General features: G+C 36.6%; 2 protein-coding genes across 2 annotated transcripts; both read left to right on the forward strand.

The window, feature by feature from the left end:
* Positions 1-1,762: 1,762 nt before the first annotated feature.
* LOC110927197 (mitochondrial dicarboxylate/tricarboxylate transporter DTC) lies at positions 1,763-8,458 on the forward strand. The gene is made up of 6 exons (XM_022170825.2): positions 1,763-1,966; positions 3,115-3,198; positions 3,715-3,776; positions 3,870-4,231; positions 6,214-6,428; positions 8,187-8,458. Exons 1-6 carry the CDS (start codon positions 1,847-1,849, stop codon positions 8,241-8,243), a joined length of 900 nt encoding a protein of 299 aa, XP_022026517.1. The 5' UTR covers positions 1,763-1,846; the 3' UTR covers positions 8,244-8,458.
* Positions 8,459-12,425: 3,967 nt separating this feature from the next.
* On the forward strand, positions 12,426-13,947 carry LOC110927196 (DNA damage-repair/toleration protein DRT102). The gene has a single exon (XM_022170824.2). The coding sequence runs from the start codon at positions 12,496-12,498 to the stop codon at positions 13,405-13,407; it is 912 nt and encodes a 303-aa protein (XP_022026516.1). The 5' UTR covers positions 12,426-12,495; the 3' UTR covers positions 13,408-13,947.
* The last annotated feature ends 1,294 nt before the right edge of the window (positions 13,948-15,241 follow it).

Consider the following 15,241-nt stretch of genomic DNA (forward strand, 5'->3'; position numbering starts at 1 on the left):
ACACGAAGTGCAACCGCCACAGGCGGCATGATGACATCCGTGCCAGGGGTCAACTCAAACGTCGCTCTCAGCGACTTATCTCACCAACCTGTCAGAAGTTCAAATTTCGAAGTTTCTCGCCATAAAACGTGCAAGTAACTTCATGCAGAAGTCACATGAGCCGCGCCAGATATACGTAACCTACTATAACCTCGCACGCCTAAAAAGGTCAAACAATAAATCACTCAACACCTGCCTAGTACCTGCGCATTTAAAACGACAGTTTTCAACGTACGCCATACAAGTCAGGATCAAAAGAACCATTTCCCCTTCTCTTATTTTTTATTAAGTCCAGAGCTCCAACCACTTGCGTTGCGCATGGTGCAGCACTGGACTGGGGGGACTTGAAGGGGTATGGTCCCAAAAAGTCGCGCAAACCTCAGATCAGGTTGCGCGTGAGACCATACTCCTTAAAACAACAACTTGTTAACAACAACCTCGCGCGACCTACATCGCACTACGATTTATCCCGCGCGAGGGAATGCACACAACAAACTCAGATATCAACACTTAGCATAAAATAATGGTACAAATGAGCACACTAGCCCCGCGCGGGTTAGTTGCCATCCAACAAGAACCACTCAGTAGGAAAGCGCGCTGCTACCTACAAGGGTACACGGGGTACAAGTGGCAGTAAAAAGAGCCAATGAACGTCCAGCAGGCTCTGTCCAATCGTGCGCCACGATCGCCTGACGATAAGTACACAAGGACGCCTACATGGCACCAATCAAGAGACGGGGACAACTGTCCCACGATCTCCACTCGTCTGCTGATGACAGAAGGACAACAAGGCCGACAACAATGACACGTGGCTCCAATCAAGGTGCGCCAGCACCGACGAGCATCTAGAAGCCACTAAGCGGTCGATGCCAGCAAGGCAATGAGCATATTCGTTGTGTTGTCCGTTTCTGGCCCAAGGCCCATCAGCCCACAACCTCTTACACCTCTCCGGCTATAAATAGAGACCTTCATTCCTCAGGTTAAACATTCGATTCCCTTGGCTCTCACTCTTTACACTTAATTACTCTCAAAGCAGTCGCTTATTCTCACGCCGGAGCCTGGTTAAGAGGGAAACCCCCACATTCCCCTCTTAACGAGTTAACGGTGTTCTGTTTTGCAGGTTAAATCACCAAGTCGGAGCTCAAATATCCTTAAGAAGATTAACCCTCATGAAAGGAACATAAACCAATCTAATTAACTCCCTAATTAGATCACTGTTTCTTCACCAGTTTAGTCCAAATGTTTCATTTTTCGCTTGTGGGTCCAAAAAAGTTTCATCGTTTCCATTTTAGTCCACTGGACTAACTTTATCCATTATTTCTGTTAACGAGAAAAACAATTCGGTCATTTTATATGGCCGAATTGCCTTTCTAGTTAACAGAATTAAATATAAAATGACCGAATTGACCTTTTCGTTAATAGAAAACATGGACGAAGTTAACCAAGTGAACTAAAATGGCAATAATGAAACATTTTTAGATACACAGGCGTAAAATAAAACCTTTGAACTAAACTGACAAAACGTCACAAATCACATGGACTAAAATAAAAGTACACGAAACAAGGGCATTACGGTCAACAAACATAAATGGCACGTTCGTAATATAATTGTAAACAAAGGGGCATACCTGACTATTCAAAGCAAAGCACATCACAGATTCACAGGTAGTTGGGTGTGTGAGGGTATAAATACCTGTCGCTGTTTCATTGCATCTCCATTTCAACTCTCTCTCTCTCTCTCTCTCTCTCCCTCTCTCCCTCTCTCCCTCTCTCCCTATTTCTGATCCTCCAAAAATCTCGTCAAAATATGGGAGAGGAGAAACCAAAGCCAATCGGCGGCGTATGGCCGACGGTCAAACCGTTCGTCAACGGCGGAGCTTCCGGTATGCTTGCTACCTGTGTCATCCAACCTATCGATATGATCAAGGTTTGTTTACACAGTTATACATACTGTCAAATCTGCATTTCAAGTTTTCAACCTCTTATTCTTATTATTATTGTTATCACTTTATAAAAGTTCTTCAGATCTGTTGTTAAAATGAAGATTAGGCTATCGTAATTGTAATTGTTTGATGTTTTAGCTCCTTATTGATAGATGTAGTCTGTAATTCATGATTTGGTAATTGAAACGACGCCGTTTAGTGTTGATGATATGTTTTTAGTGTTTTGCATCATGCATAGGAGGTGTTCGACGATATGCTTGAACTGGATTTATCGAAATTGTGATTGTTTGATGTTTTAGCTCCTTATTGATAGATGTAGCCTGTAATTCATGATTTGGTAATTCAAACGGCGCCGTTTAGTGTTGATGATATGCTTTTAGTGTTTTGCATCATGCATAGGAGGTGTTCGACGATATGCTTGAACTGGATTTATCGAAATTGTGATTGCTTGATGTTTTAGTTCCTTATTGATAGATGTAGGTGTTAGGTTTTCAATTATTAATGTAGATAGTATGTAATTACTAATTAGTGATTGGAACGACCTCGTTTTGCGGTGATGATATGTTTTGGGTGGTTTTTCATCATGCATAGGAGGTGTTCGAAGAAATGCGTAAGCTGCCTTTATTGAAATTATTTATAGTAACTATTAATATAAATTGGTACTTGAAGAAACACCGGTTCTGATCCGAGACATGTTCATTTAGGTTGTTCAGATCTGTTATGAAGATGAAGATTAGGCTCTCGTAATTGTAATTGTTTGATGTTTTAGTTTCCATAGTGATAGATGTAGGTGTTCGATCTTGTGTTAGGTTTTCAATTACTGATGTAGATGTTCTGTATCTTTAAATATTGCCTTGATAATATGTTTTCAGTTTTCTTCATTATGCGTAGGAGGTGTTCGACAAAATGCTTGAACTGGATTTATCGAAATTCTATATAGTAACTATTAACATAAGTCGGTACTTTATTTTGATTGTCACTGGTAGAGTTTAATGTACGAGACGTCTAATTTAGGGGACACTTTTTTGAAATATATATTTTTTATTGTTTTGAGTTTGATGAATCTGCTGTTCTTTGATTTGAATTGTATAACGTGTTAACTTATTCGTGTGATGTGATGTGCTATTTATAGGTGAGGATCCAATTGGGACAAGGATCTGCAGGCGAGGTCACAAAAACTATGCTGAAGAACGAGGGGATCGGTGCTTTTTATAAGGTTTGATATCTTCATAGTCCTTAAGTTTTGAAATGGTCAACACGCGCATGTGTGTGTGACCATGTGTTTCTCTCAGTTGATTTGATAATTGCTAAAGAAGATCTGATGATTAGATTGTAGTTTTGTTATAATCTGTATCTGTACTAAGATACTGTGATTCAACACACATGATCATTGAATTTGTGAAACATGTTGTGATATAGTAGAATACAGTGGTGTAACGTCTCGTACAAATCTTTTTATGTTGGTTGCAACTTTTGCTCATATGGCATTTGCCCTAAATTTTTCACTACTCGTATAATTAAACCGAGGCTATTTGCGGTCAAGAATTGATAAATTCTTATGGAAGTTCACACTTGTTAGTAGAAACCTCATTCATTAACCAACATCTTTTATTTTTTTTCACATGCCTGCTTTTGTTTTTTGTTTTTCTTATCGTTGATGCTCTTTATCATACTTCTGTCGTTACTTTCATTAAACATTTTAATTATGTATTAAGTGTATTATTTTGAGCAGGGTCTCTCTGCTGGATTGCTTAGACAAGCTACCTATACAACTGCCAGACTTGGTACATTTAGGTACAATCATTAACGAACATACTGAGATATATGTTGGATAAACATTAACTTAATCTATCATGTAATTAACAATATGACATTATTACTTGATAGGATTCTGACCAACAAGGCACTTGAGGCCAACGACGGAAAGCCCCTGCCTTTATATCAAAAAGCTTTATGCGGTCTGACAGCTGGAGCAATCGGAGCCTGTGTAGGAAGCCCTGCTGATCTGGCACTGATCCGTATGCAGGCTGATGCAACTTTACCTGCTGCCCAACGTCGTAACTACACAAATGCATTTCATGCTTTGTATAGGATTACTGCAGATGAAGGTGTTCTGGCTCTCTGGAAAGGTGCGGGCCCCACAGTTGTACGGGCTATGGCTTTGAACATGGGAATGCTTGCTTCTTATGATCAAAGTGTCGAGTTCTTTAAGGATAGTCTTGGTTTTGGTGAGGGCGCTACAATTTTAGGTAAGATTGAGCTGCTTTATTCTAACTTGGGAAAACTGCATAAAATAGAAAAAAAAGTTTACATTTTTTTTTCGTGATTTTCGCAACAAACTTTAAACTAGGCGCACCATATAGGCCTGTAAATGAACCGAACGAACACAAACAGAGGCATGTTCGTGTTCGTTTATTTAACTTTAACCGAACACGAACTTATAATCGAACACATTTTTTTGTTCATGTTCATTTATTAAGAAAGTGGGCATGTTCGTGTTAATTTGTTTAAAACCTAAACGAACATTTCGCGAACGTAAACAAACATAATTTAACAAACAATAAACAATACAAATGAACATAACTGAAGAAACATAAATGAACACAAATGAACATAATTTACTAAACATAAACGAACATAAAGTAATTTTTTTATATAAGTTAGTGAATAAGTACGATAAATTCCACTGGAAAACCCATTTTCATTACTAGAAAGCTCAAATTAGTTATGTTTATATAAGTAGTTAGAAAGTTCCTTTTATGTTTAACATTTATATAAATATAACAACCTATGTATTTAAATCTAAACAAACACACATAAATGAACGAACATAAACAAATGTAAATAAACGAACATATATGAACACAAATGAACTAACTTAAATGGATGTTCACGGTATAAATACGAACATACACACAATGTAAATAAACGAACATATATGAACACAAATGAACAATCTTAAATGGATGTTCACGGACATAAATGAATGAACAAAACGTGTATTCATGTTCGTTTGCTTAATTAAATGAATAAAACATTGTGTTCAGGTTTGTTCGTTTATTAAATAAACGAATTTCCTGCTGAACAAGTTCATGAACAGTTAATGAACGTCGTTTAGTGTACAGGCCTACCAACATAGAAACCAACTTACACTTCATTACTGATTTTAGCAACCAAAATACATTTTATTAGCAAGTGTAGCAACAAATGGCTTGTTCAACCAGTAGCATGTCACTTTTTGCTGATTTTTTAAAGAGTTGGCAACATGACATCTGATTTGAGTCGTTTGACATTTGTTAAACTTGTAAATAACCCTTTTCCACATATGTGTATCTCATGTGATGACTAGCAACTAGCAAGGCCACATCAGCAATTCACATGTAAAATACCCACATTTGATTCACAATTACTAATGTAAACGAACTGAACGAACACGAACAAGGCCATGTTCCTGTTCGTTCGTTAAGGAAATTAACATGTTCGTGAACTGTTCACGAACGTATACCGAACATAAGTTTATGTTCGTGTTCGTGTTCGTGTTCGTTCGTTAAGGAAATTCAATTGTTCACGAACAGTTCATGAAGACGGGTCTCGAACACAAGCAAATAAAAACAAACACAAACGAACATTTAAGTTGAAAATAATAAATAAAAACATTGTTATCCTTAAACATTGGAAATAAGTAGTTAAATACAACCATTAGATGATAAACAGAACACAAGAAGTCTACTACAACCACCAAACGATGATTCAAGTTTAACTAACTTAGACATAATTATCCCAAAAAATGTCTTAGAATGTCCAAATTTTAGCTAACTTAGAAAAAATAGAGTTTCAAGTTTTCAGTATGTTTAGATAAAAGGTTTATTATTTATTATTTTTTAATATAATCAAACGAACGAACATGAACTAACGTAACCGAACATATTACCGAACGTTCACGAACGCAGTCGAACAAACGAGACCTGTGTTCGTGTTCGTTCGCTAAGCTAACCGGACAAATTTTTTTGTTCATGTTCGTTCGTTAAGCTAATCGAACAAACATAAACGAACTTCCCGCCGAACGGTTCATGAACTGTTCGCTGAACGTTCGGTTCGTTTACAGCCCTAATTACTATAATGGACGTTCACATATTACTCAAATATGATAAACACGATTGCTGGTAGTTAATGTAGTAATCTTGGTGTCTTTTTCGGCGTATAAAGGTTTTTCGTTTTTTTTTTTTTGCAGGGGCCAGTTCTGTATCAGGATTCTTTGCTGCTGCATGCAGTTTGCCGTTTGATTATGTGAAAACTCAAATACAAAAAATGCAGCCTGATGCTGCGGGAAAATATCCGTACACAGGATCTATGGATTGTGCCATGAAAACCCTCAAGGCTGGTGGGCCCTTCAAGTTCTATACAGGATTTCCAGTATATTGTGTTAGGATCGCGCCACACGTCATGGTACACTCACTCTTCTATTAAGTTATACAAGTTTAAGGGATTTAGGGACTTACATGTGAGTTTAATAAAGTCCTTAAGGTTTTTCAACGATTGCTCTAAAACTAGGGTAGGATTTGAAAGATAACTATTGGCTTTTACTTTTGTCAAGACTCAAGATCAGTCCCTAAACTTTGTTGTTTCTGCATGATAAAATCTTGAGTAAAATGCCATTTTCGTCCCTGAAATGGTCAGATTTGCGACTCTCGTCCAAAGGTTTGTTTTCCGCATCCGGATCCAAAAGATTTGAAATCTTGTCGGTTTCATCCGGCTCATTATTAGCTCCATCCTTTTTTCTCCGTTAAGTCAGGGGCATTTTTGTCTTTTTTGTTAACTTAAAAGGCAATTCGGTTTTTTGAATACTTGTACATTATGCTAAATGCTTGTACATAAAGTGAAAAAAACCGAATTGCCCTTTAAGTTAACAAAAATGACAGAAATACCCCTGAATTAACGGAGGAAAATGGATGGAGTTAACAAGCCGGATGAAAATGGCAGGATTTCAAACTTTTTGGATCCAGATGCGGAAAAAGCTAAAACTTTGGACGAAAGTGGCAAAACTGGCCAAACCTCAAGCACGAAAATGACATTTTACTTATCAAAATAGACCCTTTATAAGTCTATAGCTTTTTTTCTTCGAATGCCCGGGATATTGTCGAAAGACTTTTGCTGAATTTTGCACAAAAGTCCATAGAGTTTACTGTTGCATGATTAAGCCCTTGACTTTAAGGGCATGTTTGGCTAAGCCTGTGTCCTTTTCTGCATGATTAAATCCTTTAATTTCTTGAAAAGACTTTTTACTTGTTTTTCATATGATCAAATTCTGAACCGGAAAAAAAAGATTTAGGTGGTGTTTGTTTTTTTTCAAAAAGAGCTTCCTGCCTCTTCTGTCTGCACCGTGCAGACGCGGGAAGATGTTTAGCCTCAAAAGAGTGTTTGTTTTTTTTTTTTGAGAAGTGCTTCCTGTCTCTCCCCAGCCTCTTCATGAGGAAGTGATAAAACCAAAGCTTCTCCAAGAAGAGCTTTACCTCTTCTTGGCACCACCTCCACCTCCACCCATGCTCCGCCCCTGCTCCGCCACCACCACCACTGCTCCGCCACCATCATCATCATCATCACCACCCCTGCTCCGCCACCACCACCTCCACTCCGCCACCACCTCCGCTGCTCCGCCACCACCACCACTGCTCCGCCATCATCATCATCATCACCACCTCCGCTGCTCCAGCCTCCACTCCGCCATCACCTCTGCTCCACCTCCACTCCGACATCATCATCAACATCACAAACAAAACCCCCACATCAAAACCCCCAAAACGAAAACCCTAAAATCGAAAACCCTAAATCGATCGGAAACGAACACCCCAAATCGATCAAAGTTCAGCGAGAGAGAGTAGAGAGAGAGTGGAGGTGCAGATTGTCTGTGTGGTGGTGATGATGGCGGTGGTGCAGATTGTAGAGAGAGAGTAGAGAGAGAGTGGAGGTGCAGATTGTCTGTGTGGTGTGTGTTAAAACCTAGAAGAAGAAGAGGTTTTATATAAAAGAAAAAACAAACCCTCTTCTCCTTACAGACTGAAGACATTTGGTCCACCTCTTCTCCTGCAGATGCCTGCAGATGTGGCCTGCAGCAGAAGAGGTTTTCAAGAAGAAAAAACAAACAGCACCTTAATCTTCAAATTTAAAGGGTACTTGTTTCTGATTGGTGGATTTTTGGTGTTGTAGATGACATGGATCTTCCTCAACCAAATTCAGAAGCTGGAGAAGAAAGCTGGATTGTAATTTTTTCATGCAGGAACACTAAGATGTTAAGCGAATAATATACCGGATTTTGGTTACTTGCACAAGTGTAACTGTGCAAGTCTTATGAGTTGTTATACCATTTCGAAACGGGACTGTAGAATTGTTGTAATATCATTTGGACTACATACAGTATTTTAGGATAGGATTGATTCATCTTTGAGTAAATGAGAACCATGTGGAGTTTTTATTATGTTTGCAATTTTGCATGATTATCATCTGGTTTAAGCTTTTATTATGTTGGTACTTGATATGTGATATTTGTCCGGACCCGCCTTGTCGAGTGAAGTGTATTTATCCTGAGGTTTATCAGTTTTGTCTTGTTTTAAACTCATCAACAAAGTGACTCTTATCTCCTGACCAAAAATATAGTTACTAAAGTTGGTAGGATATATGTCGAGCCATAACTAGGGTTGTTTATAAGCCGAATCGAGCCGAGCCAAAGTCAGTTTGACTTGAATCTTAAACACGCTAGATCAGCGAGAGCGATGGCATTGGGTCAAGTCATAATATACATGTTTAGTCACTCTACTTTAATAAAGTATTTTCTTTTATTAATTAACTCTGTATATATACATGTTTAGTCACTCAACTTTTATATTGAGTATTCGGGTCGCACCCGTGGCATAGCGCGGGTGTAACCCACTAGTTCGTTAAACAAGTTATAATGAATTATATACATACATGTAATACAAGTTCATTAATTCACTGGTTCTAAGTTTGGAAATATATTTATGTAAAGTTATGAACTACCAAGTCAAAATGCACACAACCAAGTATATTCATACCAAATGTATTCAAATCTTATCTTAATAGATAATAAATGAACATCAAGTCCTCAACAAGGATCATTGATATACACATCTCATTATCTCAATCCCGACATCAACCTATGTCGGCCTAATATGTCAATGTATAAGCGAGTCCTCGCAAAATTGAACCAAATACTTTAAATTCAACTTTGACAACGACCACAAAGTAATTGTGTCTTAAGATGTCACATCTAAAACAAGTCCTTGCCATAGAGAATCTTCCAAAGCAACCTTGACAACAACCATCATACTAGTGGAGTAATTGTGGCTGAAGATGTCACGCAGAATTCCGTAGTTAAAAAGAAATTGTGTATATATTTTTAATTGTCGTTTCTAAAATATAAAGGTTGTCATTCCGTATAGACTTAACATACTATTAATAACTAAATAAATTCTGAAATGCACTATTTAGTGAAGCTATAGACTTAACATACTTTTAATAACGAGATTTTTACTATTATTTCTTACTTTCATCCACTTTTCATCTTTTACAAACATGTCATAAAATTTTTGTTTTACGTTTTGATCTAACTTTTGTTAGTAAACAAGTTGTAACACGAGTGTGTGGTAAGTGGTTTAACAATTTTACATCTATTAATAGCCCAATTACAATGCGAGGATCCAAAGTCCACTTTTTTTTTTAACGAGGATCCAAAGTCCACGTATTATTCATTTCTATGTTTTATGTTTTAGTATAATTTTTCGCGTAAACATGCTACAACATATGTGCGTGATTTAACGTTCCGTCGCAAAGCATGAGTCCTAAATACGGGTTATAATATACTGTAAAGAGTGAATTTCAAGTTTTGTCCTTTTTCTTTAGGCCACTTTGCAAGTTTTGTCCTTTATGTTTAAGTTTGACGAGTTTTGTCCTTTATGTTTAAAAATCAAGCACGTTTTGTCCTTTATGCTTGATTTTTAAGGACAAAACGTGCTTGATTTTTTAAACATAAAGGACAAAACGTGTTTGATTTTTAAACATAAAGGGTAAAACGTGCTTGATTTTTAAACATAAAGGACAAAACTCGTCAAATTTAAAGATAAAAGACAAAACTTGCAAAGTGGCCTAAAGATAAAGGACAAAAACTTGAAATTCACTCTACTGTAAATTATAAATTGGGTAATGGCGCAAAATATAAAATAACCAAACTGATTATCTATACTATATAATAAAAGAAACCATTTTAGGGACACTTGTCATCATATTAAGCCATCTCTTATAGATAATTATTATTTTAGTTTAAACTTTTCTAATTTATTAATTAATATAACAAAATTGTTTACGTTGAGTGAAGCTTATTATTTAACTATAAAAATGTATTTGTTTTACAAGACTTATACGAAATTTTCAATTTTGGTTTGAAAGATATTTTATTATTATTATTATATATCTATTCTAATACAATTTAAATTAAGTATGCTACATTGAGTGTTAAGAAAATAAGAATGATGGGATCATCTAATTTAAATCATAATCTTTAGGTCAGTAAGTTTCCTATTGCAAATACAATAAGCTGAATTTTGAATGAGCTTTCATTTTTTAACAGAAACTTAACTTTACATCATTTGTCTTTAACTTAAACCCTCATCTAGGCCTGTAAACAACCGAACACGAGCACGAACATATAATCAAACATTTTTTTGTTCGTGTTCGTTCATTAAGAAATCGAGCATGTTCATGTTCGTTTATGTTCGTTCGTTTAAAGCCTAAACGAACAGTTCACGAACACAAACGAACATAAAAAAAATTAATTGAATATATTTGAATAAACAAAAATTAACATGATTGAAGAAACAAGTTTAATATATTACATTTCATCTGAAAACACATCTAAATAAGGGTTCATAGATATACTAATTAGGTATATTTATATAAGCAGTTAAAAAACCTAATATTTATATAAATATAACTATTTATGTATTTATTAAAATTTAAACGAACATAAATGAACGTTAACGAACATAAAAGAATGTTCACGAACATAAATGAACGAACACAAGGTGTGTTCATTTTGGTTCATTTAATTAAACGAACAAATATTTTTGTTCGTTCGTTTATTAAACAAACCAACATAAACGAACTTCCCGCCGAACAAGTTCATGAACAGTTCATGAACGTTCGGTTCGTTTACAGGCCTACCCTCACCAGCAAAAAGTAAGTACAATGTCATTCATTGCAAAATTTTTCACATTCTAGAAGTAATTAAATAATTATATAAAAAGTTATTATATCATTAGGTAAAGTGTTCAACTATAGTCATTAAACTCTATCAAAACAAAAGGCACTATCAAATTAGATAATCGAGCAATAATTATCAAAACGAACGATATTATCTAATTACATTATTATTATTTAATGCTATTCGTTTATAATTATTTATATTTTAAATAAATCACTTATCTTATCTTATTTTATCTTACTATATAATAAAAGAAATAACTTTAGGAACACTTGTTATCATATTAGGCTATCTCTTATAAATAATTATTATTTTAGTTTAAACTTTTCTAATTTATTAATTAATTATAGATAACTCTCCTACTAAATCCAGTTCAAAAAAACTCTTCTACTAAATATTATTAGTTTAATATCTTATGGATAATTATTATTTAGTTTAATCTTTTTCTCATTTATAATATTATTTTTTTGAATTAATTATATTTGAACGTTTTGTTTAGTTTGGTATCAAATAAATTTTATAAAACTTAAAATAAAATTAACTAATATTATTTATCATTTATATATTTACGGAGTTTTAAATAAAGGGTTAAATTTATTGAGACATTGTTAACAAATTTTGCAACAACAGAATAATCTATTTTAATCACGAAAACCAAACTTTGTATTAATCTATTAAATATTTTTATTTTCACTATACAAAATTACATTTACTTGACCCATGTAACACATGAGATTTTTTAAGATATAACTTTTTATTATTTGATATATAAAATTAGATTTATTCAATTCGTACAATACATGGGTTTTTTAAGGATATATATTTTTTATTATTTAGTACAGAAAATTACATTTATTCAAACCGTGTAATGCGCATATTTTTAAAGATGTAAATTTTTTATTGTTTGGTATATAAAATTTCATTTATTCAAGATGTATTATTTTATTATTTGGTAAACAATATTACATTTATTCAACCCGTACAATATGGTTCTTAAACTTTTTATTATTTAATATATAAAATTATATTTATTTAACCCGTACAATAAATGAGGTTTTTAAGTGTTTTATTATTTAGTATATAAAATTTATTTATTCAACCCCGTGTATTACACGGGGTTATAACCTAGTTATTATTATATAATACACACTTGACAGTTGCATGGATATACACTTACAAAACCCCCGTGTCACCTTCTCCTAATCCACCATCACTAACCACTAACCACCGTCATCTAAAAAAATGTCACAAAAAAACTCCGATCACCACCGTCTCAAATTCGTCGCCGGAGCCGACGCTTTCGGCTGCGCCCTAAAAGACACTCTCGTCTCCCACCTCCGCTCCCTCAACATCCCCGTCGAAGACCTCGGCACCGACAATCACTACTCCATCGGCGCCAAAATCGGCCAAATCGTCAGCTCCGGCAACAACTCCGGCACCGAGATCCGCGGCCTACTCGCCTGCGGCACCGGCGTAGGCGTCTCCATCTTCGCCAACAAATTCCCCGGCGTCTACGCCGCCACGTGTCTCACCCCCGCCGACGCCGTCAACGCCCGCTCAATCAACAACGCTAACGTCATCGCCTTTTCCGGCATCTCCGCCACCCCTAACGCCGCCGTCGAAACCCTAGATAACTTCCTCAACACCCCGTTCAAATCCCCCTGTCCCGCCTCCAATTCCGAACCCTGGCCGGAAAACATCCAATCATTCCTCGATAAATCTCTAACCGAAATGCCCAAAATCGGATCCACAAACCCTAACCCTAATTTTTCAAATTCGTGTGTGCTTTGTGATTTGGCTTCCGGCCGTGAGTTTACGCCGGTGGAGATTATGCCAGGAGGGAGTATGAAGATAGTGAGGGAGTCGCCGACGGCGGCGGTGGTGAGATTTTCCGGCGGGAGTGTGGAACCGGCGCATCACCATAGTTATGGACATGATGTGGTGGTGATGAAGGGGAGGAAGATAGTGTGGAATATGAGTAAGAATGAGAGGTGTGAATTGGGGGTGGGGGATTATTTGTATACTCCTGGTGGGGATGTGCATAGAGTTAAGTATTTGGAGGATACTGAGTTTTTTATTAGGTGGGATGGTGGGTGGGATATTATGTTGGATGAGGATCTTGCTACTGCCCTTACAGATCTTGATCAAGAATGATAGTTGTTGGGGTTTTGGAATGACGGTTTTTGTGATCGTTGTTGTTGTAGTAGTTGTTATGGTGTTGATACGTGTTGAGTTGGATGAGGATATGGCGAGTGTTCTTACTGATCTTGATCAAGATGTGTAGTTTTTGCGGGTTTGTAATGGTGGCTATTGTGTTCGTTGTTATAGATAAGTGTTGAGTTGGATGGGGATATAGCTAGTGCTCTTATGGATCTTGATCAAGATGTGTAGTTATTTTGCGGTTATCGTATTTGTTGTTGTCGTTGTTGTGAGGATGTTAATAGTCATGGTAAATAAATGTTACAAGAGTGATGTTGAAAAAGAAGCATAGGAGGTGTAGTTGGTGTTTGAATTGGGTTTACAATGTGATTGTTGCCGTTGCCGGTTTTAAATGGTAGTTATCGTAGTTGTGATCTTGGTAGAGAGTTTTGTTGATAAGTGTTGAATTATGTGTTTGTGATCCTGTGATGTTTGTGGAGTGTGTTTTACTAAGTGTTTGAATGTTGTAATGGAATTTTGTGAATTTCATGTTGATGGTATGGTAGGATCTGTTGATGAGTATGGTGTTATTTACAAATTAGGTAGTGTTTGGTGTATGGGTATGAGAGTGAAGGAATCTTTAAAATGAGCTTTTGTTTTAAAAGGTGTGTGTGAGGAGGCGCTTCATGTAGAAATCAGTGGAAGACAGGTCAGAGAGAAACGTATAAAATCGGTGGTCGAAAACGTATATACCCAAAAATTTCTATACGAAAACTACATACTCTCCACTACTGAGCGAAAAGTTTGGGGGGTCGGCCGTCCCCTCCCGCCCTACTTAAGTTGCGTCCATGGAGAAGACCAAGTGTCCGAACAAAAGAGAGTAGATCAGAGAGATTGGGTTAGGAAATAAGAGCATTCACGTCGCTTTCATTAAATTACATGAGAGTTTTCTTTATATTATAAAAAGTGTTTTTATGTGGAGGAGTGAGAAAAAATCAGTTTTCTTATGTAATTTGTGAATAACATGATACTCATTAACAGATCATACCAGTTGCTCACGGGCCTTTCATTCCAACCTGTTTACTTTACCCTTGAGCCCAATAACCCATTAAACAACTAGTTAAATCCAACCTTTAACACCGTGGGGTATGGTGGGGCTTGGGTTGAGGCATGAGTTGACATGTGGAATTGAAGTCCCCTCACCGCCTAGTGACGTGTCCGTGGGGTATGGCGGGGCGTGACTGCACCGCTTGGGTTGGTAGATTATTAAAAAAAATTACAAAAAATTTATAAAATTCACACAACATTTATAAAAAAAACCTAAAATTTCATTAGATTTTTAAAAATTACATAATCCTAAAAAATACAAAATAAAAAACCTAGAGCGTTAGGTAAATTTAAAAAAGGGCGATCTTGTCGAACGCCTTTCGCTCCTTGCCTAGAAATTCAATGTTCGCCATCGCCATCCGGTCCTCGTGGCTTAAATCGCCGCTCGGAACAGCTTCGTAGTAAGCCTTGAAACGATCGAGCTTGGGCCGTAGCTCGCGCCATTTATGTTGGCACGCGTTGAGGTTGTGACGGTCGTGTCGGTTTATTAAAGACTTTTCAAAGATTGCTCAGCCGCTTACGCTACTGACACAGAAGGGTGTCACCTATCGCTGGGGAGAGCCCCAGGAGACTGCTTTCCAGCACTTAAAGGATAGACTTTGCAGTGCACCTATCCTCTCATTGCCAGAGGGCACAGACGATTTCGTAGTATATTGTGATGCATCCATCCAGGGTCTTGGATGTGTATTGATGCAACGGGATAAGGTTATTGCTTACGCTTCACGTCAACTCAAGGTTCACG

This window comes from Helianthus annuus, chromosome 2 (genome assembly GCF_002127325.2).
Source record: "Helianthus annuus cultivar XRQ/B chromosome 2, HanXRQr2.0-SUNRISE, whole genome shotgun sequence".
In the NCBI taxonomy this organism is placed as follows: Eukaryota; Viridiplantae; Streptophyta; class Magnoliopsida; order Asterales; family Asteraceae; genus Helianthus; species Helianthus annuus.